Here is a 24212-nt window from a genome sequence, read left to right on the forward strand (position 1 = left end):
CCTGCAACAAACTTTTGCCCATAGATGCTGTCAAACATTGCCATATCCATGACACACTGAGCCAACATAAAGCCAAATTGATGTTTATAAAGCAAAAACCAAGCTAGCTTCATTTAAGCAAAGATTTACGAGCAGGGAGCAAAAAGAACTAAACAGTGCCACTGTGTACTCAGTGGTGTGCTTAGAGCTGCTCGTTCATGGGTAGTTTATGATAACCTCATGAGGCTGTGAGCAGTAGCTGTGTTTAGAAACGAGGAGGCAGAATTCAGATAGAGTAGCAGTGAGTAGCAACAAGCCCTCGGTCTCTGGTTCAGGGTTAGGCTCTTTGATGGAAGCTGTTTTACCTAGTGGAGATCTGGGTTATTGTCTCAGTAAAAGAGCAGCTTGGTAGCAGTTTGACTTAATGAACTTAAATAAAGGCTTCCTTTCTGACTTCCTGCTTTATACCATCCGTTAAAACTGTTCTCGGCCTCATCTGGCACAGAATGCAAGCAAGTGAGCGTGCCTCCTCTTGAACCCTGTGGGAAACCAAGAGTTCATCTTCCTTTGTCATCTGAGGTGCTTTAGGCCTGTGTAGTTTTTGTTTACTTCCAAAGAGAAGAAATAGGACTTCTAGATCACAATTTAGAATCTGTAAAGATGAATGTGGTGGTATTTCTCTTGGGAATCCCCATTCCGCTGCCACCCTGCGTGGCTCTCAGTGTCCCCGACTTAGACGTTGCCTTCAGACTGACTTTAAAAAGAAACTAAACAAGAGAACAGGACCCTGAGATAGAGTAGAATGGGGAATTCATCAAGATTTTCTCTCTGGTGAACTAAAGTCCTTGTCACATCTCTGAATGAAGAATCAGGAGCAGGTCCAAGGACCCATAGTGGGATTCAGATTCTCACACAGTGGCTTATTTCGCTTCCCTCCCTGTTGTGTAGTACAGCAGAGCTCAGCACAGGAGCCAGCATGGAAACAGGACTCAGGAGTCTTGTTGCTACTGTGGAAGCTGATTTGGGAGTACAGAGCACATGATCTAAAATGCAGTATGCCCTTGCACGTATCTCTGAATCCTGCTAGCTTCTTACTTGTGTGGTGACTAGACAGACCTCGAGAATACCAGGGTGGTCGGGAGTAGAGACTTCACTGTCACCTGTGTGAAGTCCATGTGGACTCCATATTCCTTCATCTGTATGCCCAGTTCTCTCTTCTTTGTGTTAAGTTTCTTATTATGCTCCAGGTAATTACCCTTTCCATTCTCTACTTAGGCTTACTTGATAGGACATGCGTCAATTAAGGACTCAGATTTCACAGCAAGATTATGGATTTATCTCTGCAGAGATAGATGAATCAGTGAAGATTTGGTTGTTCAGACAGTTACTGATTGTTTTGATTGTCTCTCTCCCTTTTAGAAAGTCAGAATGGTAGCCTGCTCCCTACCCCATTCTTTCTTTCCTCCCATCAGAAGAAGGGGCCTATACAGGACTTTGTTGTAGTCACTAATGATACTCATTCTAGAGACTTCTAAACCTAGTCTCTAAAAGTAGCTACATGTTGCAACATTTGTCAGTAAACTTACATCCTCTATTTTAAAAGTAGAAAAACTTGGGGCTGGAGAGATGGTTCAGCAGTTAAGAGCGCTTGCTGCTTTTGAGGACCAGAGTTCAAATTCCAGCACCAACATTGGGTGGTTCACAAATGCTTGTTAACTCCAGATGCAAGGGGTCCAATACCTTCTTCAAGCCTCTGCAGACACCAGAACACACACAAATAAAAATGGATACTAAAAATTGGGGAAACATCGGATTAGAAATTTGTAAGACTTAAAAGAGATTCTTCTCTGCTTCTGTTAGTCACCCATATAGTAGTGGATGGATGGAACCTGTCTTTATAGCATTAAAATTATTGAAAAAGAATTACTTATGAAAGGTGACTACTTTTCTCAAAATTGGAAACCCTGGTTGTCATTTAAGGGACGTCAATCACTGTAGTATCTTAGTATAGTATGAGTTCAGGAAGTACACCATGGGAAGACTTATGGGTTGAGTAAATGGTCAACTATAAACAGTTGTTTGATTGCTTTTTATTTTTTCTACAAAAGTGATCATAACATAGACTTAACATATAGATTTGTGAGGCTGAGGGATTTCTCAGTTGGTGAAATGCTTGCCTCGCATGCACAAGGCCCTGAGTGCCAGCCTCAGTACCACTGAAGCCAGGTGTGGTGGCACATTGGTGAACCCAATGCTTAAAGGACAGAAGCAGGGGAATAAGGAATGCAAGTTCATCCTTAGTTACACAGAGTTTGAAGCCAGCCTGGGCTACGTGAGACAAACAAACAAATAAAACAAAACAAAAAACAAAGCAACAAAAACCTATGAATTAGAGAGATGAAAATGTGTCAGTTTCCTTGAAAAAACTCTTCCTTTAGCCACTTTGGTTTTTGCTAGCCTTTTAACAAATTGTTTTTCCCTTGAGCAAAACACTATTGCTCAAATATCTGGAGACTTTTTGATGACCAAGAAAATACTATAGGACCGGGGAGAAAGTCCAGTGCATAATTAAGGCTTTGATCCCCAGAACCCACATAAACAAGCCCAGGCCCAGAGGTGGATGCATACAATCTCAAAGCTGAGGTGTCTGAGGCAGGAGAATCTTTGGGGCTCATTGGCCAGCCAACCTAGCCTAACAGACAAACTTCAGGGCTCAGCAAGAAAACCTGTATCAAAACCAAGGTAGACAGCTCTTAAGGAGTGACACCGAGTTGACCTGTCTCTCACACTCACATGAGCATACATGTGCACTCCCTCTCCTCGTGAACTTGCACATGTGTACATACAAGCAAAAAAATGCTCACAAATGGAAATTACTTATGGTTTTCATAAAAGCATAATTGGGTGAGGCCCTGCTTCTTATCAGGAGTTAACTGCCAGTAATATCAGTCATGATCTAGACTTTGGCATGTGATGATGACTTTTTAGCTAGAGATTCACAAAATAATGGAAGTTTATGCTCATGGAAAGGGCCTTCTGGCATCCCTAAAGCTCCCTTGGAGACCGGTGTGGTATTAAAAACCTTGTGCTAACACTCTAACTCCTCTTTAACCAGAGCTCCCAGCTTACAATATTTGCTTCCTTTGTAATTCGGATATCTTTTTGAGGCCTTATTGTGGAAGACAATGCCATTTGGTTCCTTGCCAGCATTCTTTTCCTGGCCTCACCAGGCCTAGGGAGTGTTTTCTTTCTTTTCTATTCTAGAGCAAACCTGGTCTTTGGAAAATTGTCTGGTTTCTTGGGCCTTGAGATTACTTATCTCACTAAGAGAAATTCATTAATGACTGTGTTTTACAATTCTCCATGATGTTTCTTGCTTCCTGGTGAAAATAGCATTGTCCATGTGAGGAAGAGGTTAGGCCATCAGAGGATGAAGTGTGAGGAGCCACTGACCCCTGACATTCAGGGTACAGGTGCAGTTTTTGTTGCATTGTGCAAGTGAATGACATTCAAGGTGCTGTTGGGACTCGACAATTCTGACCATAATGAGACATTTGGGATGGCTTTCTGCTGCTTGGTCTTCATAGCACTTACTCTTGGGCTAGTATTACTAGTTTATTTTCTACTTCAGACTTACTGCTTTTTTTTATAGATTGTTCGTCCTGTTTTTTTTTTTTTAAATAGGCATTTAGGAAAAAAAACCAGTATTAGGTAGTCTATTATCAAAAGAAATTTTGAAATGCAAAAATAGCTGTCACATTGTGACAATTTTTCTTATTGCCTTTGCAATTTCATTATGCCAGAAGGAATAATACTTGGCTTTACATTTATTTGTAGAACTAAGGGATAGCCTAAAACGCCACAGAGCCTTGCCTGTGCCCACCAGAGTGTGGCGCTGTTTGCTGCATTGGCGCTAGTCACTGTCTGTTCCCTGTTTTCTTCTTTCTAAATGCCGTATGTAGGTTTTGAAAGAAAATGGGTGTTTGGGTCACTGCCGAGGGGTAGGCCTAAGTCTTTGGATTTAGCAGTGGCCTGAAAAGAATGGCCATAGGTGGAGATGCTGTTTGCAAGTAAACAATTCCCTTCAGGCAGTTGGCAGCACAGGTAAGTGCCACATGTCTCTCGATATTTTAATATCCAATGAATAGCTCTCCTACTGGACTGATGTGGTCATTCTTCATGAGCCCTCATGTGGGTTTTCTTTTCATAATTAGACTGCATGATCCGCCTTTTCCTGGGTGAGTTGTTCCAAATAGTTACACATAGACGTGTTTCTTTTCCTACAGTTGAACTGGCGATGATAATGGACCGTTTGTATGGTGGTGTTTGCTATGCTGGCATTGACACGGACCCAGAGCTGAAGTACCCCAAAGGTGCTGGGCGTGTTGCGTTCTCCAATCAGCAAAGCTACATTGCAGCCATCAGTGCACGTTTTGTGCAGCTTCAACACAACGACATTGACAAACGGGTAAGCAACCACTCAAAATGGCATCGCAATGGGAAAGAAATAGTTTGTTTTGTGCAGTCCTGGACGGGGCAGTGTTTTAGGATCATAGGGGGTAGCTGTGTCGTGTACAGCATTAGGCTGTTGGACCACAGAGCTTGCCTGAAGAAGAGAGATCCTTACTGTTAAGGTATGGATGAGCCTCCTGCCTTGCTGCTTTTTCTCTGGGGTGATGAAAATAAATCTGCAGAATTTAGCATACTAAACTAATAGCAATACCTTAACAAAGACTGAGAGCTGGTCACCTCTTTGACCCAGGCATTGCCAAACTTGAATTGACATGGTCAGAAGTACACATGAAGATTAAAACTACCTTTATTTTTTAACTGCAATATTACACATGGTAGCAATCACAGGAACCAAATACTATTCCCTTCTGTCTCCTCTTCAGCTTCACGTAATTTTACTACTCATAAAACACATGTGTGTATGTACACATGCACACACACATGCATGCATGCATGCTATGTTACCTTCCATCTTGCTCATTGGTATCATTTGCTTGGACTCTAGAGGCATCCAATGAACTTTGTTTGATCTAAAGAGAAGACATGGGAGTTTTAGGGACTAGTATGCTATGTTGGTCTTGTGAGCACCTCTCCACTGTTGGAAGGCTGGGAGAATGGAAGGTGGAAATAGCAAACTAAAACCTAGATTAAAATACACCAAGGAGAAAAACACCGAGTCTTGACTTTCTGCCATGAGTGGCTGTTCTTACTTCTAAATCCTTGTGGCACCGACTAGATTGGAATGCATGAAGCAGTCTCCTATTAGGATGCTTCACCACACCCTCTGCAGCCCTCTTCATTTAGTTTGTATAACAATGTTCTTAGCATCTCAGTGGAAATTTCTGTTGGTGATGCACTTTTCATATTCAGCACAATTGTATTTTGCTAACACATGTTCTGATAAAAGTCGCAAAAGCCAGCACTTAGCATAAATATTCTATGGTACCTTGAGAATAGGTGGTGGTGTTTTCTTTGTTAATTTTTTTTTCATTTTTACCAAAGAACTTTTAAATTTTGAATAATTTCTGAGATTATTTTAAAATTTTATGTTCCACAACTCTTATTTACCTTCAGATTAGACTATATTAGCTGGATAGAGTTTCTAAGCTGTACCAGTGCCTTTTAAAGAGACTTTCTAAGAGGAAGTAGCTGAATGAATTTTGATTTTAAATATTACAGCTATAATGTTACCTAATACATTTATTTTATTTTATATATATATATATTTTTTTTTTGGTTTTTACGAGACAGGGTTTCTCTGTATTGTTTGCAAGGCTGTCGGTCCAGCCCAGCCTCGAACTCACAGAGATCTGCCTGCCTCTGCCTCCCGAGTGCTGGGATTAAAGGCATGCGCCACCACCGCCCGGCTACCTAATACATTTAAACTCATGTGAATTATAATGTTTTTTATCAAAGCCTTCTTCCAGTCCCATCCCTCCTATTGCTGCCTAGTCCCATCCAGAGCTTTCCCCTCCCAACTTCATGTGCTCTGTTTTAAAGCCATTGAGTTCACTTAGTGAAGTCGATGGGTGCATGAATGTAGAACCATCTACTGGAGCATGGATAGCCTTCCAGAGACTATATCCCTGAAGAAAACTGACTTTTCCCTCCCCCAGCAGCTGTCATTTGTCAATAGTTCATCTGCCAGGGGCAGGACTTCATGAGCTCTTCCCCATCCATGTTGGAATTTTTGTTGGCTTGATCTTTTGTGGCTCTTATGCAAGTAGTCATAGCTGCTCAGTAAATACTATGTCACTGCAGATGTCCACTACCTCTGGCACAATCTTCTTGTCCTTCTGTGATGATCCCTAAGCTTTGGGGGTTGGGATGTGATGCAGATGCCCCATTTAGAGCTGAGCCCTACAGTCTCATATTCTCTGCATACTGACCAGTTATGGGTGTCTGTATTAATTGCCATCTACTGCAAAAAGAAGCTTCTCTGATGAGGGCTGACAGATACACTTTAGCGAGTATAAAGGCAAGGATTTAAGAGCAAATTATTGCAGAATATTAGTATTATATTCTTAGTGCTTATGAGCTAGTCAGCCATGGTTTTTTGAACCAGTTAATGGTACAAGTTATGAGTTTCATTTTATGGAGTGGGCCTTAAACTCAACCAGAAAGTGCCTGTTTGCTCTTATAACATTCATGCCATTATTGCACCAATGGGCATATCTTACCAGGCCAGTTGTTGTTATTGCTTGTATAGTTCCCAGCTGGGCAAACTGTTGATTACTTTTCTCCTTTGGTAGTATGCATAGACCCTTCCAATATTATGAAAGCTAGCCAGTAGGGATGAGGCTTCCAGATCAGCATCAGCTGGGTTTCTCCAGGCCCATGACAAAAGTATGTGGAGTCAGTAGTAATAGTGTCTTAGGGGGTGAAAATTTCAGTTGGCAATGGATTTTTCATATTCAGCAAGATGTCTTGTTAGCATGTGCATCTGAGCAAATTAGAATAAGTTTTCTATGGACTCCTAGAGAATAAGTGGTAGTGGTTTATTTGTTAATTAAAATTAAAATTTTCTCGGAATTTTGAAACACTCTGAGTTAATGGAGACTCAGAAAAATGACAAAGATTCAGCTTTATTCCTGGTTTTCAAGTACCCCACACTTCCTTGCTCCTAACATAATTCTCACACAAGACTGAGGCCCACAGAGAGTCAGGGTCTCTCAGACACATCCCCAGTCCGTGCCTGTTGCTTGCTCAGTAAACTCTTGAATTCTCACGTGGTGCTTTTTGAAGGGTTCTCTTCATTCCTGCTGTTGTTGCTGGTGGACCTGACTGCTTATGCCTGCTTATTTGGATGTCTGATTCATTTGACTCAGGATGTAATCCCACCCATCTCTGGTAAACCTAGGCAATAAAATTTACCTAGAGAACTGTAGGCTCTCATTGGCATGAACATAGCTTTCTCTGTTCCCCTATAAGGATGATAAATGAGAAAAGGGGGGGTGTTTATTCTCTAATAGTGATCTGAATGGGAGCACTGGAGATCAGTGAGCGTGGCTCTTCCTCCTCGAACTCACAGAGATCCACCTGCCTCTGCCTCCCAAGTGCTGAGATCAAAGGTGTGCACCACCAATGCCTGGCACTTGCCCTGACTTTTACAAAGCCCATTCCTTCAAGGAGTGGAGCCTACTTCCATCTTAAGTTGGGCTCTTCCCACTGTTGACCTATAAGCACTGCAGTCTCCCCCTCCTCCCCGATACATTACTTCTTGTCCCTGTTTGTCTCCGGCATTGTGAGTCTGTTAGCTGCCTCCTTCATAGATGTGTTGTAGGCTCACTCATGCTTTTATTTCTACTCATCTTTCTACTAAAATTTAAATTGAGCTTTCTGGGAAGCTGCCACTATATAAAAGCACATCTGTATTTCCTTAGACATTACTCTTACAGACAATGTCTGTTGTAGGCACACCTTTCCTGAATAACTCTCGCAGGATTTTGCAGTAATCTCAAAGTAAAGCCTATGAAACTTATGCTAAAATTCAAGGGCCTGTGTCCATCATTACCCATAATCCATTTGTGTGGCTGTTGAAGATTATAAGGTGCTGCTTCTTCGTCTCCTGTGAGCCTGGAGTTGCCTTTAAGCCCTGACTATTTTAAATAGCATCAGCCCTCATCTTCTTTGCTGTCTGCAAGGCTAACAATGCAGATTTGGTGGGACCGTGGCACATTAAAGCCGCCTGCTCACTGTTGTCAGCCCTTATCCCTTGCATTGCTAACCCCATGAGAAAAATGACAGAGGCCAGTTGCAAAGCAACTGTGCACAGTTCATTAAGCGTCTGGAACCTTGGGCGTCTGCGGGTGTGAATGCTCTCAGAAGTGCAGATGCGTAAGAAGAAATAATATATTCTGTATCTCTTTTCTGTCCACTGAAATTTTTCAGCAAAGGCATCTCTTGACAGTTTATGTTTATCGTTATTGTTAAGATTTTAGATGGAGTGATTTATGGAGAAATAAGGCCTTTGTAGATTTATTTTTTTCTATCCATCTTAAGAGAATTGCTGTCTTACTCCCTTAAAACATCAGTATTCAACATTCGTTGAAATGGTCAATCCTGGAGCTTTCCCACTTAGCTTTTCTTTCACTCATCCATTAATCTTCTCATCTTTGAGGACAAGTGGTTCGTAACAGCTTTATTGAGCTGTTTTATGATATTCATATACCTGTAATCTCCCATTTAAATAATGCAATTGAAATGTTTTAGTATATTTGTATTATTGTGCACCTGTCACCAAGATTGGTTTGAGGCAGAGCTATTTCTGTCTCTAACCTTGTGTGTGCAGTAAGAGGGCCAGCTGGGTAGCAGCTACACTGGGGGCAGGTAAACACTGCCTGTATCCTCTGTATTCACTTGGCTTATTGGGAGAGGGCCCCGTTTAGGTAACCTGTGATCTTCAGTCAGGAACAGAGTAGCTCAGGCACTTCTGGGCCCTCCTGTGAGTGTGTCTAGAGCTCCCCTTGTTGATGGAGTTGCTGCATCCATAAAACAATGACTTACTGCTGTGGCATGTCTAGCCACAAGAGGATTAACATGTGACTGATGGGACTGAAGGGCGGGGACTGGTAGTCCTTACAGATCCATGCCTTGATCTTGACGCTGACACATATGTACAGGGAGTGCCTGGTGCAGGACAAGCACTTGATTGTGTGTAGAACACATTAGGATGGCTGGGCTGTCTCTCACTGGACATCTAGAGTTGCTTCCCCATAGTCTACCTCTAAATCATTCTTCTATTTTTGGTTTTTAATTTGTTTTGAGACAGGGCCTTCCAGGATAACCACAAACTTAAAACTTTCCAGCCTTGGGCTATCAGATCCTGGGGTTATAGTCATGCACCATGACTTCTGATCCATTTAAAGCAATTGGAATATTTTTATAAGCTCATAGTTTAAAATCACTTCCCTATTTAAACCTTTTGATTACATTCTTCTGCCTATTGGACAAATTAAAACAAACAAGCAAACAACCTTAAACTTTCCTAAAGGATCCTTTATGTACTACATGCTTGCATTCTTGTCCTTCCTTCCTTTTCCTGAGCCAGCCGTAACTGGTCTTATTCTCCATTTCTTAGGGTAAAAACCACAATTGCCTGGCTAATGCCTTTCCTTCAGACCTCACCATCATTGTGGTAATTTTAGGAATGATTTATTCATTGGCATTTATAGCTCTGCCCACAGGTCATCATATCACCACCTTCCGGGTTGTTGTGTCACCGTGTGCTTGAGTGCTGCAAGTCCATTTACTCTATTGCAGACCACAGTTTATGTGGACAGTGACTGTGTCTTTCAGAGTAGCTATTGTGTACTCAGACTATGACATGCAATGCACAAACATTGAATATTTATCAATGATTCATCTATTGACTGAATGCTGTTGAGAGGTAGTCTGAATGACCTTTGGCATATCTGTCTGTCTACTGCATGACTCTTGACTAACTTTTCTGCTTAGTTAAGATATTCATTTGAAGCTGGGTGCAACACGCATGCCTTTAATCCCTTTCATTTCTGCTCATCTTTCTACTAAAATTTAAATTGAGCTTTCTGGGAAGTATTTCCAAATCACATATTTTATAAAATATTGCTGGGAGGTAGTGACGCATGCCCAGAACTCAGGAGGCAGAGGCAGGCAGATCTCTGTGAGTTCAAGGCCAGCCTGGTCTACAGAGCAAGTTCCAGGACAGGCTCCAAAGCTACACAGAGAAACCCTGTGTCAGAAAAACAAACAAACAATAAATCATAGATCTCTTATTAAAATTTGTGTTTGTGCCTGGCTGTGGTGGAGCACGCCATTAATCCCAGCACTTGGGAGGCAGAGGCAGGCAGATCTCTGTGAGTTCGAGGCCAGCCTGGTCTACAGAGTGAGTTCCACGACAGCCTTCAAAACAATACAGAGAAACCCTGTCTTGGAAAACCAAAAAAATAAAATTTGTGTTTGTTTAGTACAATGGTTTTCAACTTCCTAATGCTGCAACCCTTTAACACAGTTCCTCATGTTTCAGTGACCCCCAACCATAAAATTATTTTCGTTGCCACTTTATAGCTATAATTTTGCTACTGTTATGAATTGTAATCTAAATATTTTTTGGAGGTAGAGGTTTGCCAATGGAGTCTTGATCCACAGGTTGAGAACCATTGGCAAGTGCCTATGCTCTTAAGGAGGCTAACACAACAAAGTTATGAGTTCAAGACCAGCCTGGGCTGTGTAATGAATTTGAAGCATAGTGAGACACTTCAAAAATAAAAAAGAAAGAAAGAAAAATTACAACAGAAGACTTTTTTGTTTTGTTTTGTCTTTTGAGATAGGGTTTCTTTGTGTAACAAACAGCCCAAGCTCTCCTGGACCTCGCTCTGTTGACCAGGCTGGCCTTGAACTCACAGAGATCCACCTACCTCTGCCTCCCGAGTGCTGGGCATGCACCACCACCCCACAGCAATATTATATAAGATATGTGATTTGGAAATGTTCTCTTCCATTCTGTGGAATAGAATGTTTTCACTGTTAGTTATGTTCTGAGTGGCATGTTCCACTACCACCTGGCTAAAAGACTTTTATTTGTTTTACTATTTCAAATAACTTTTTGTGGCACAAGAGGCACATGGAGTTGCTGGGACAACTCCAGTTGTGTTTCTAGGCAAACTAGAATCAAGAAAATAAAATCTGAAGGTTTCAGGGTTTTTTGCAGTTTCTTTTTTTCTTTTCTTTTCTTTTCTTTTTTTTTTTACTTCTTTTGTAGTCAAGCTCTTACTATATGTTCCAGGCTGTCCTTGAACTCTGACCCTTAGAATGTAATAAGGATCAGCCATGCCCACCCATGCAAGTCTCTACTCTTTGGAGAGTCATTGCTCCTTTTGAAAGTCCTAACTTGAGAACTCATTTTCCTCCCCTGTGGTGTGGCCTTAAGGAAGGTCAGAGGACTCTGTGGTAATAAGAACATTAGCCTGAGCATCTCAGGTGTTCTGGAGATAAGGAAAGGGCAGGTGAATAGATGGCCTGGGAACTTCTAGCCAACACTGACGTCATTCTTGTTATTGATGAACCTGGTCCTCTTGGCTTGTGCCTGCCGTATGTCCACAGCTGATCATTATCTTCCCTGTCTTTTAATGTATATATGTATAAGGGAAATGCTTAGTTGCAGACAGTGCTAGAAATGTTTAACCTAGCCATCAGTCTGCCAACACTGTTTGGATGTTAGCCGGGACACATAGGTAGGTATTTAAAGTTCCCTTTTCACTTTCCATTTAACAGACTGCAGGGTTTTCTTTTCTGCCTTGCTTAGAAAGACATTCTTTACCTGTCAGCATCTTTTCTCTGATAAAGATGTTGAACCTTAAGTGGAATGGGAGTTAGTATTAAATTTTGCTTGCATTCCTTTTAATGGTAGTTTTGTGAGAAAGCTGAAATAGTCTAAGACACCTAAGTATAACAAGAGCCAACGATGACCTCTGTCTTCATCTTGTCTGTTTTAATGGTGTTTGATGCCAAATGAGTGCTTATGTCTTGTGTGTGGCTGGCATCTGGGTCACTACATGTGAGAGGCTCTGCAGTGGAAAAGGAAATCATTAAAACGGACACTCTTTTTACACAGGCATTTCCCTACTCTTGTCTGCCTTATATGACTTACAAAACAATATAAAGTGTATGCAGGCAGTGGTGGCACACACTTTTAATCCCAGGACTTGGGAGGCAGAGGCGGGTGGATCTTCATGAATTTGAGGCCAGTCTGGTCTACAGAGCCAGTTCCAGGACAGCCAAAGCTACACAGTGAAGAAACCCTGTCTTGAAAAAAAAAGTGTATAAAAATCTTGCTCCATCTAGCAAAAAAAAAAAAATCTATGACTGGATTAATGGATTGATACTAGCAATCTGTTTGTCAAACTCTCTACCAACCACAACAATTGGTTGGCAAAACTTGGTCATGTCTCCTAGTAACCTCTACATTGGGTTTGTGAGATCTAAACAGTGTCACATGGTGGACACTGGGTAGGCTCTGCCATTTCAGCTCAAGAGCTTTTTTACTAGTGAAAAGGACATAGACCAGAATCAGCCAATGTAAGGTCTTCACACTACTACTAACAGACCTTTTTCTAATGTATAAATGTGCGTGCGTGCGTGCGTGTGTGTGTGTGTGTGTGTGTGTGTGTGTGTGTGTGTGTGTGTGTGTGTGTAGGCATCAGGTCGTGTTCTTCTGTCACTTGTCCCCTGATTTATTCAGTGTCTTTTAGTAAACCTGGAGCTCACCAATCCCAGCTTGTTCCAAAGATCCCATTTCTGCCTCCCAAATGGTGAAATTACAGGCAGTTGCCATACCTGCCAAGCTTTTCTCTGTGTACTGTGTAGCTTTGTAGACCAGGCTGACCTTTAACTCACAGAGATCCACCTGCCTCTACCTCCCAAGTGCTGGGATAGGTGTGCACTACCGCTGCCTGGCTCTTGCTATGTATCTTAAAAGAGCAATGGTCACCCCTCTGCCCCTGAGCCCAGTGTGTGTGTGTGTATGTATCTATGTATGTATGTATATATATGTGTGTGTGTGTGTGTGTGAGAGAGAGAGAGAGAGAGAGAGAGAGAGAGAGAGAGAGAGAGAGAGAGAGAGAGAGAGAGAGAGAGGGAGTTTGAAAACTGCAAAGCAGTGTCAATATTTAGTAACACTGATAACACACTACTGATTCGGTGACTTTGGTTGGTGTTTGAGATCTTCTGGGTGTTGTTCATTAAAGGCTATAATTAGAATTTTGGGTGATAAAGGGAATCACATATTTCATGCAAGGGGTAAATTTCTGAATTTTTTTTCAGTGTTTAAGCAGGAGGGAGGACTCTGAGAAGGCAGGTTTGTCCTACCCAGGGATGTTGCTTGATTAACTTCTATTCTACCATATCCTGAAGTGTTCTCCTTGAAACAGCAGTCTCTAGGGATTTATTTAAATTTTGTTTTATGTTTTAAAATCTTTTTTTTCGAGACAGGGTGTCTCTGTGGAACTCGCTTTGTAGACCAGGCTGGCCTCGAACTCACAGGGATCAGCCTGCCTCTACCTCCCAAGTGCTGGGATTAAAGGCATACGCCACCACCGCCCAACTGTTTAAAAATCTTATGCATCAAAAAAGTTTGAAAATGCTTGTTCAAAGAAGTCAGGTACATAGTTTATCTGGGACATATTAGAATCTTTTGCATGCTTTTTCCTTCATTGAAAAGATAAAAAAGAAACAAGTTTTCACATAAATAATTTTCTGTAATAAATTAAAATCTTAAATTAGCATATAACATTTAATCATTTCATTTGATATTTTCATACATACCCATGATTTTTGTTGTATGACTCTATATATCATAGGATATATTATATATAAAAATGATGTTCTAGGGAAATACTGTGTTTTCAACCTTTTTTCCTCCTTTGTTCAAATTATATGAAAGAGTCACACAATTTAATGCACAGTTGATTCTTTTTCCTTCCTCGATCCTTTTTTTTTTCCTAAGTGTGTTTCACCTGCCATGGCCTTTCAATCTATAGATGGTTGGGGTGTGACAAAGGTGTCATGGGCATGTCTGTGACGATGACAGGGCATTGAAAGTGTAGTTGCTAATCCTTTGGTATGTATGACTTCTGTGGTATTAACAATCATACACAGGACCCTTGCATGCCAGGTAAGTATTTCACTACTGAGCTGCGTCCCCAGCCCCCAAATTTATCTCTTTTCTTTGGTTACTTGAGATTTTCTGGTACTTTCTTTTTTAAAGCATCTAAAATGTCTCCGTGTTATTTTTAATGAATTTATTACTTGATAATATCATTCATGTATGTAATGTGAGCTGTCCTTCATGGGTGTCAGGTATCAAACTTGGGTCCTCCGGAAGCGCAATGACCTTGTTGACCTCTGAGCATGTCTAGCCCACATGTATCTAATGCATTGCGGTTGCTTTGCCCATTGTTAGCCTCTCCTGCCCTTCTCACTCCCTTTCTCATCCCAAGTCCCTCTGTCTATCTTCTTTTTGAGACCCAGGGGATCTCATTTGCCCCAGGCTAGCCTCAATCTTGATTGGTAGCCAAAGCACATCTTGAACTCCTGATCCCCTCTGCCTCTACCTCCTTAGTATTGAGATTACAGACATTTGCCACTGCACTTCGCTTATGTGCTGGAATTCAAACCCAGAACTCCTTGCGTGCTGTTCACATACTCTACCAACTGAGCTACATCCCCAACCCATAAAATGTCCTATTTAAGAAAATAAAATTTAGAGTACCATTGACAAATAACATTCCCTTTACTCCTTTAACTTAATATTGAGGGCTAAAGAGACTGAGTTTCAATGAACCAAGTTGGGGCTTTTTTAATACTTTGATTTAAAGAACATTGTAATAGCACATAATGTTTGCTTTTGTGTTCTTTAAAATAACCCCTTTTCATTTAACGAGATGCCATCCGTTGCCCCTTTCTTTGCAAGCACCTTAAGTAGTTCACATATTTAATCTTTTTTACTTTTTTCTCTTTACTGGAAACATATCATACCTGAATTTTCTGAAGACTAGAAGGCATTGTATTTTTAGCTATTTGAAGATTAAGATGACCCAGCAGCCATACTAAGTGAAGTGTGGTATTACAGTTTGTCTCTGGCCAGTCACAGCTACAATATATATAATGACCCAATAACAAAACCTGAGGGCTCTGGGTGATTTCTGCTGGGATCCTTGGCCTGGGCTCTTGTAACCCGGCCTGTATCTCACTGCTGTGATTTCTGCTGGAATCCTTGGTTTGGGCTCTTGTTACCCAGCCTGCATCTCATCACTGTTATTTGCCCCATCTGACCTGGTTGAGAAGCTTCCTAGCCATAGCTGTGTCTTAACTGGGTCCTTTGGGGAGGAATCATCACCCCAAACCAAGGAGCTGTTCTAACTTGGGCTTCTTTTGAAGCACCGAGACTCTCACAGCCTTTGATTAGAACATCTTTTTTAAAGGAAATTGGTAGTTTTGGGGATTTTTTTGTTTGTTTGTTTTCGAGACAGAGTTTCTCTGTGGCTTTGGAGGCTGTCCTGGAAATAGCTCTCGAGCTCACAGAGATCCGCCTGCCTCTGCCTCCCGAGTGCTGGGATTAGGGCGTGCGCCACCATTGCCAGGCTAGAAATTGTTTTGTGTAGTCAAGTGAGACTTTGTTTTGTTTTTCCAGACAGGGTTTCTTTGTATTGCTTTGGAGCCTGTCCTGGAGCTCACTCTAGACCAGGCTTGCTTCAAACTCACAGAGATCCACCTGCCTCTGCCTCCCAAGTACTGGGATTAAAGGTGTGCGCCACCAACTCCCAGCTCTCAAGTGAGATTTTAGAATGGTGTCAGACCTTTCTGTGAAGGCTCTCTTTGCTAGTTGTGAACTCTGGCTCTTCCTCACCTGTCCTTCTGGGTCTCAGGACTTGTGGTCATTTTTAGCATGAATAACTTGTTGTAGCATCGTTAGCATGTTCTTCTTGCTGTCCTACAGTGAAGGAAACGCGCTGAGTCAACTCAGCCAGAGTGTTCTCTGCCTAGATATGTTAGGGGAGTGACACTGTGACAGTCATCTAGCTGACCACAGATGTCGAACAAATGTCTTCGTCTTTGTCCTCCACACGGTATAGTTTTTGTTTGTGTTTGTTTTTGTTTTTTGTTCCTGGTCCTTGGCTGAAGGGTGATTTGTGGCCACATCTCAATCCCATTCCCAGGTAGCATGGAGAAGCCAGGCTGGAGGGCTCACTCGTGTGCCATGTGAGGACTCCACTAGCTGCACTTTCTATCTTTGATGAAACATGACCTCCACCATGCCAATGGCATTGCCAGTGAGCTGAGTTCCTTCCCTGGGACCCGTATGGGGGAAGGAGACCATCAGCTCCCACAAGTTGTTCTCTGACCTCCATGAGCATGCTGTGGCGCGCGCGCACACACACACACACACACACACACACACACACACACACACACACACACACACGAATTTCTCACATGTAATAGTTTTAAAGAGGTGATCTTATGGCCAGCGACCTCATAGATCTCCATACTCGATAAAGCAGTGCTGGAGACGTTGGCACAGGGCCCTGTTATGCAGTCATACATTTTGAACTATGGGTCTGCTTCCTAGTCCCTCAGAATGTGGGAAATGGTAAGGATGATCCTTCATAAAGCAAAAGAAAACACAATTCCGTCTATTCCCCCATAGACTTTTTTCAGTCTACCCCAGGGCGTCTCTAAAGTTAATAACTGTGAATTTGCTATATCTGGAAGGTTGTGGGTGATTTTTGTTGCTAGCAAAAATCTATTTGCACATCGCTCCTTTCATTTCCTAGGCATCTGCCATCTGCTTTTTATTTAAGCTGCAGGATTTCAGTTCACAGACAGTTGAAACTAAGGGTTATATTTAGCTATTCCTGATACAGCCTACCGGTGGAGAACCTGCATTAGCACTGGGGTGGGCATGGTAGTTAGTGGGAGGGTTAATAAGGTTTCTGTGGTTTTTAGGTCTGGATATAGTCTCTGATTCAAGCCAAGAAAACTTTGAATGTGAAAGGCTGTGGGCTCTCCCATTAAATGATTTTTCCAAGAAGACATGTTGCTCTAGGTGATAGGAAATGGCCTACTAAGTGAGCTAGGACCTTTCGTGGGATATTCTGATCACATTAAGATCTATCTGGAAGCAGGGAGCACTGTACTTATTCCTTAACTTTTGAACACTTTTCCATTTGAACTTCGGGTGTTAAACACTGCTCTTTTCCCAGCCCTCACACAGTGTGTCTAGTGACCCCGAAGCATCCTACTCATGTTCACTAGTCTTTACTCTTCCATTGATGGCTTTGGTGAAGATGACTTTTCAGAGGCCTGACAAACTCAGGTGCAAGTTCCAGCTATGGCCCGCACCATTCTGAACAGGACCCTGTCAGGCACTCAGCTATGGCCCAGACTATTCTGAACAGGGCCCTGTCAGGCACTCAGGTCCCAGTTGTGCTGTTTACATGCAGCCACTGTCAGAATTGGTCCATTTGAGGTGATAAGTTTGTTCAGAATTTCTCAAACCTCAGGAACTCCTTTCATTTTATTTTACATTATAGGAATGTTTATCTGTGTGGGGGTGTATGCATATGAGTGTGTGTCCATGGAGGCTGGAAGAGGAAGGCAGATCCCCTGGAGTTGAAGTCACAAGGGGTTGTGAAACATCTTCTGGGGGTACTAAGGACTAAATTCAGATCCTCTGCAAGAACATCAAGAGCTCTTACTGCAGAGACATCTCTTCAGCGCCACCCCCCCCACACACACACACTCACAACCAGGAACATACTTTTAAACGGTAAACTTAGGATTTCTTCTTTTTGGCCAGAGAAAGCATTCTAATGGCTCATTTTAGAAATACTTGTCTTGATTGCATCACATCTCCACAGTCTTTGTAACCAATATCTTGACTATGACGTGTTGAATCATATCTATCTTGCCTGTGAGCTCAGGTTAGCTTATCTATAGACAGTTCTATTGCCTTTAGGTATTAAATATTTTGTGTTGGTAGCTTGTTTATGTTATCAGCTTATTTTCTGCATTCCTCTCATTAGCAACTTCCACATGTGTTTTGAACCTATCCAAGTTAAAAGAATTCAAAGTTCTACCTCTCCAACCACTATAGCTCACCCCGGACAACTGGAGAGAGCATAGCTGACACAAACACATGGTGTGTCGAGCTCATATTCACAGTATATTTGGGGGCCTACAGCTGGAATCTATGCTTCTTTTTGAGACAGAGTCCCACTGTATAGCCTTAGCTAGCCAGGCTGGCTCCGAACTGACAGAGATCTGCCTGCCTCTAAGAGTTTGTGCTTTCAGTCCTGGAAGTGCTGTGGCCGTCTAAAGCCATGCTGCAGATGTCTCTATGCAGAGATGTTGGCCTCTCCCAATGATTCTGGTCCCTCTGACAATGTCCTTTCATGCTATGCTCAGAGTGGGAAGAGTTGGCGGTTCCAACCAAGAGTAGAGCTAGCTTTCCTTTCCCTTGGTTAAAATCTTCTCCTCAATAAAGCACAGCTTCACCTCAGCTCCTCATTTCTTCTTCCCTGATATCTGAGCCCCTCGAGAGACAAAGAACACCCACTAACTCTCTCACCCAGTAGTCACCCTGCAGTGTGATTATGAGAGCCCTTCCCCTGAGGCCAGATGAAAGTGAAGCCCCCACTTTAGAGCTCTGCTTGCCATTGAGTGGACACCAGCCTGATGATGATCACGTGCCCCCAGTTTGCTTGGGGAACCTCTGCTTGATGGGTTCCTTTTAAGCCCAGAGATGCTGTTGTCTTTGTCTCTCCACTGACACATGACTAGTTAACCATGGCCTTTCACACCCATGGTCTACCCCTCCCCATCTCTGTGTATGCACATGGTAGGTCTTTTCCAGGTGTCTTCCTCTATGCTCCACCATGCTTTTTTTGTTTGTATGTTTGTTTTTTGTTTTTTTTTGTTTGTTTGTTTGTTTTTGAAACAAGGTCCCTGACTGAGCCTAGAGCTCACTGCTTATGCTCCACTGTTGGCCAGAGAGCCCTTCCCTCACCCGCCCACATCCATCTGCCAGCATTGGACTTAGAGATACATGCCTGGCTTTTATGTGAGTGTTGGGCATCAGAGCTCAAGTACTCATGCTTGTACGGTAGGCACTTTGCCAACTGAGCTCACCCTCCCACCCCCAGGCCACTTTCCTTCTTAAGATCATTGGCAAATCTCACTATTAGGGATCTCCTTTCATTGGCTCTCTCCTATCTCCAATTCATGCCAATAGGACCATATCTACCCAGCAAAGCTTGTACCTTGGATTTGTGCTGTCAACTTCTGTGACTCTGCAGAGACAAGCCTTCCGCTCATTTCTGTTTGGTTCCGTCCCTTACTTGGCCTCTTCTCCAGCTTGTCCACTTGTGCTCTGCCATCTGCCGTCTTTGCTTTTAATTGGCTCTATCTAGACACATGGAAGCATTCCTTATTTGCTCTGGGATAGCTAGATATCTGGTTATCTTATTTGAGTGGTAGCTCTAATCAAGGGCCTACAGTCTTTGGCTACCCTTAATAGAGCTTTTAGACATAAGCCACACTGCAGCTGACCTTGTCCGATGTCTCATCTCATTACTACAAACCTTTTGGGCCAGAGAGAGAGAATTCTGCACCTGCTCATGCTCTCCCTAGTGTCTGATCTGCCTCCAAGAGTTACTTACAATTTTTCCACTTAATCTGGGAGGTCAGTGTTTTGGCTGTTAGAGACAAAGTGAACATTGAGATCCTTCTGTTTTTGTCTGACATTGTTTTTGCCTGTATAATTCTAGATGAGCTGACAGCTGCCTGCAGTCCCCTAACCAAGGCTCTGTATCAGTCTCCTCGCCTGTGGGAGTATATCACTACACCACAACGATTTTCAGTGTCCTTTAGCCTGATCACCCCATGTGGCTATGAATCTAAGTATTTCTGAATGTCATTCTTGTGTCCTGTTCCTTTGAGTCTCCTGGAAGTAGACGGGTTAACTTGGTTGTGTGGTCACCTCTGCCTAGGACTTTGGTATTTGCGCTTTGGGGGTAGATCTGTAATGTGGTTCCTACCATTGACAGTGGCTGACAGAGAAACTGACTTCTTTTCTGTTGTATTTCTTTATCAAGAAAAGTGGAATTAATTTGAATAGTTACCTAAAATACCATGCAATAGTACAGAAAGTGCAGGGATAAGGCAGAAACTACAGAGAGTTTGGGAATGCCTTTAGAAAACTTTTATTTTATGTTATTAATTCAATTGACTATTTTTTGTCTTGTTTGGGTATACACATTCATGTGTGAACTGTGTGAGTGTGTGTGTGTGTGTGTGTGTGTGTGTGTGTGTGTGTGTGTGTGTGTGTGTGTGTGTGGTTGATGGTGTTACTCTCCACCTTGTTTTTGGAAGACAAAGCGTCTCATCAACCCTGTACCAGACTAGTTGGCTAGACTAAAGGCAGCAAGCCCTGGAGAGCCTCTGTCCCTTCTTCCATGTTGAGATGACTGGTGCCTGGCTCTCACCTGGGTACTGGGAATCACACTCAGGCCCTGTGATGGTGTGGCATTTTTTTATCAACTGATCCACCGATCTAGCCTCAGAAGGTATTTTAGAGCAATGTTATTAAAGAGAAGAGCTGTGTCTGGTCCTCCACTGTTCAGTGATGTTCAGTGAGCCTATAAACATTAGGCTGGGCAAGTCCACTTTGAACAAAATAATCACCCTCCTGTAGTATCATGGGACAACCTAAACATCAGTGTCCTTCATGGAGGCTTTCTGTTTCGTGTAAGCCTCTGCTCCTTGGGTCAACACCATACAGGTGCCCAGAGAGTTGTAGTCAGCTCTGCTCACCCAAATCGAAGAAGGTCAGGAGAAGTCTTCAGGAAAGCCTCTCAGAGGTCAGTGTTGTTCAAAAGCTGTATGTTTGCTTGGAAACAGGTGCTCCATGTAGACTCATTGACTGGCATTAATTAAGTAAAAATAAAATTGACGAGAATTCACAAACTTAAAAGGGCAGTTGGAAGGTGTTAGGAGTGATAGCAGAGTGTGAAGAGGTACAGAAAGGTGAAGACTGCATTGTGCTGTGTTACCTGACCTGACAGGGTTTCATGCCTCATGATTGCGAGGGGACAGAAGGCATATTACATTTTAGCAAGGAGATCGTGTGTGCATTAATGTGTGGGTGTGTGAGTGTGAGTGGGGGGTACATGAGAGAGAGAGTGTGTGTGTGTGTGTGTGTGTGTGTGTGTGTGTGTGTGTGTGTGTGTGTGAGTGTGTTTGTGTGTTTTGAGACAGGGATCTTGTAGCTCAGAATGACCTCAGCCCCTGATCTCCTGCCTCCACCTCCTAAGTGCTGGGCTTATAGGTACCTGTGTGACCATGCCTGGCACAGCACAATATTTACTTTTTAAAGATCAAAAGTCAAGGTGTCTTAGCATCAAAGGGAGAAGAAATGTCTCACCTCTGGAAATTCAGCTTAAGAGGTAAACTACTGCAGTGATCATAAGGCATCCACTGTGTCTGGTCTTTATGACAGCTCTTACAAAGATCTGACACGATCCTGCAGACCCCTCACAGCTGTCACTGAGCTCAGCTGGAAGCCAGTCAGATAGCTAGAAGGGCCATTCTGGTCACATTACCTTTTGGATGTGCAGCACACAAGTGACCTACTTTTCTGTATCAAAGGATGTTGTCCAAAAAGTGAAAAGGCAACTAACATGATTGAAAGGATACTGTCCATTCTAGACAGTAGTGGCTAAATCCAGAATATTTAAAGTTTAACAAGAGAAAGACAGACCACTTAATACGAGCAGATTTGAATAGACCTTTGTATATGTCCAAAGAAGACATAGATATGGCTATGCTTGGGGTGGTGGTGTGGGCCTATCATTCACAGCCCTAAGAACACTGAGGCAGTGAGTAATGAGTTCAAGCCTATCTTAAAAAAAAAAAAAAAAGCAATATGCAGGTGAAAAGCTGAATATCCTATCTTAACCAGGGCGGGGCCACATCCTACCACCAGGATGGTTATAAACCCCCTCCCCAACACACACAAAGGGAAGGTGAAGTGTTGGCACACATGGAGAGAATGATGCTCTGATACCTTGTGGGTTGGTGTGCAGATGGTTTGTAGCTGCTGTGGAAAAGAACTTGATAGTTCCACAGAAACTCAAACATTGGCTGAAGAGATGGCTCAGCAGTTCAGAACACTTGTCCTATAGTCATGAGGACCAGAGTTTGAATCCCAGAACCTGTGTGATAAGCTTCCCCACAAAAATGCCTATAATTCTAGCTCCATGGAAGGCTGAAAGAGGAGGGTTGTCGGGACTCGCTGGCTTCCAGGTTTACCAAGAGGCCTGCACACATGTACCTGCACACATGTGCACACACATAGACACCTATAACTAACATGTAAATAAATCTTTTTAAGTTAAAGTCAAATTACTGTCTGTCCAACTAAGTTCATTCCCAAGTATCTACCACCCCCCCCAAAAAAAAACTAGAAATATCCGCTCTCACAAATGTACATGCTTGCATATTTCAAACAGCACCAATCACAGCAGACTAAAGGCAGAAGCAACCCAGTGTCATCAGCAGACAAGTGAATAAAATGTGGGAGTTGAGTAAAAATGTACAGTGGAGTATCACTTACCCATAAACAAGTAAGTCTTCCTGTTGCAGTAAGCTTTCTGGCCCAGCTAGGTCCTGCCACCCTTCTTGGCCCCAAATAAACACACAGATGCTTTATTAGTTATAAAACTGTTGGCCGGTGGCTTGGACTTCTTATTGGCTAGCTCTGTCTTAATTAGTAACCCATTTCTATTACTCTAAGTATTTCCACATGGTCTTGACTTACTGGAGAATGCCCTGTGAGTCCTCTCTTCCTGGACTCTACGTGACAACTGCTGTCTGCCTACACATCCCAGAATTCTCCTTGTCTCCTAGTCCCACCTATCTTCCTACCTCATTGGCTGAACAGTGTTTTATTCATTAACCAATAAGAGAAGCATATACGAAAGGACATCCCCAATCACCTCCTCTTTTCTCTCTAAATAAAAAGGTTTTAACTTTAACATAGTCAAATTATATATAACAAAACAGTTATTAAGCAAGAACTATAATTATAATATCTAGTCCATTAACATTTAGCAAGATTTAAAGAAAATATTCTACCATCTATCCTTTCTGTGTAAGTCTAGAGCTTTATATGTATCCTAACTAAGGAAGACCATAGCCATAGCTCTGTCTTCAACTCCATCAAAGATCACAGAAGGACAATATATAAACTCTAGACAGGATAGTGACATCTTTCTTGGACAGGCTTTATTTGTGCAAGAAAGATATCACCACATCCTCCTCCATGCTACAGTGTGGATGATGCAGTGCTGGGCATAGAACCCAGAGCCCTGTGTGTGCAGCATAGGTGAACCTCAAAACCCCACAAAGGCCACAGAGGCCAGATGGAGCAGATCTCAGTGTATGCTTCATTCTGTGGAATACCCAGAGTATTAAGCATAGAGAAGGAATGGAGAATGATCTCAAGTGGGAAAGTAGGTAATTAATGGACACAGGGCTTCCTGTGGAGGTGCCAGAAGCGTTTTGTAACCTTAGGTAGAGTCTGCACATGGGATGAATGTATTGAGTAGCACGAAATTGTTGATTTGGCCAGGCATAGTGGCTCACACCTTTAATCCCAGCATTCTGAGGCAGGAGAGTCTCTGAGTTTGAGGCCAACCTGTTCTACAAAGCAAGTTCTAGGCCAGTCAGAGCTACATAGTGAGACCCAGTGACATACCTCCTCATGAGGACACACCTCCTCACGAGGACACACCTCCCAATCCTTCCAAAATAGTTCATCAACTAGGGACTAAGCATACAGATATACTATGGGGGTCATTCTCATCCAAACCACCACAAAAACAAAGCAAAAAAAAAAAAACCTGTTGACTTGGGGAGATGGCGGTAAGTAAAGTGTTTGGTGTGCAAGCATGAGGACTGGAGTTGAGATCCCAGTACACACGCAGAGCCGTGATCCTGGCACTGCAGTGCAGTAGGGAGGGCAGCAGATTCACCGAGCTTGCTGACTGCCTGTGGAGCTCAGTCAGTGAGAGGCCTGTCTCAAGGAGCCCCAGTGAAGAACAGGACACCCACCGCTCTCCTCTAGCTTCCTAGCTTATTCGTGGGCATATGCACCAGTACACATGAGTGCATACAACACG

General features: G+C 42.7%; 1 protein-coding gene across 9 annotated transcripts in view; it reads left to right on the plus strand.

The window, feature by feature from the left end:
• Cpeb3 (cytoplasmic polyadenylation element binding protein 3) overlaps nt 1-24212 on the plus strand; it is a 179166-nt gene that overhangs the window by 147565 nt on the left and 7389 nt on the right. For all 9 annotated transcript variants that reach the window (XM_005063652.4, XM_040745039.1, XM_040745024.1 and 6 more), the window contains one exon: nt 4266-4447. In XM_005063652.4, coding sequence (XP_005063709.1) covers nt 4266-4447 — 182 coding nt within the window. The remainder of the gene's footprint in view (nt 1-4265; nt 4448-24212) is intronic.

Source organism: Mesocricetus auratus, unplaced genomic scaffold (assembly GCF_017639785.1).
Source record: "Mesocricetus auratus isolate SY011 unplaced genomic scaffold, BCM_Maur_2.0 Super-Scaffold_4256, whole genome shotgun sequence".
NCBI classification, from domain to species: domain Eukaryota; kingdom Metazoa; phylum Chordata; class Mammalia; order Rodentia; family Cricetidae; genus Mesocricetus; species Mesocricetus auratus.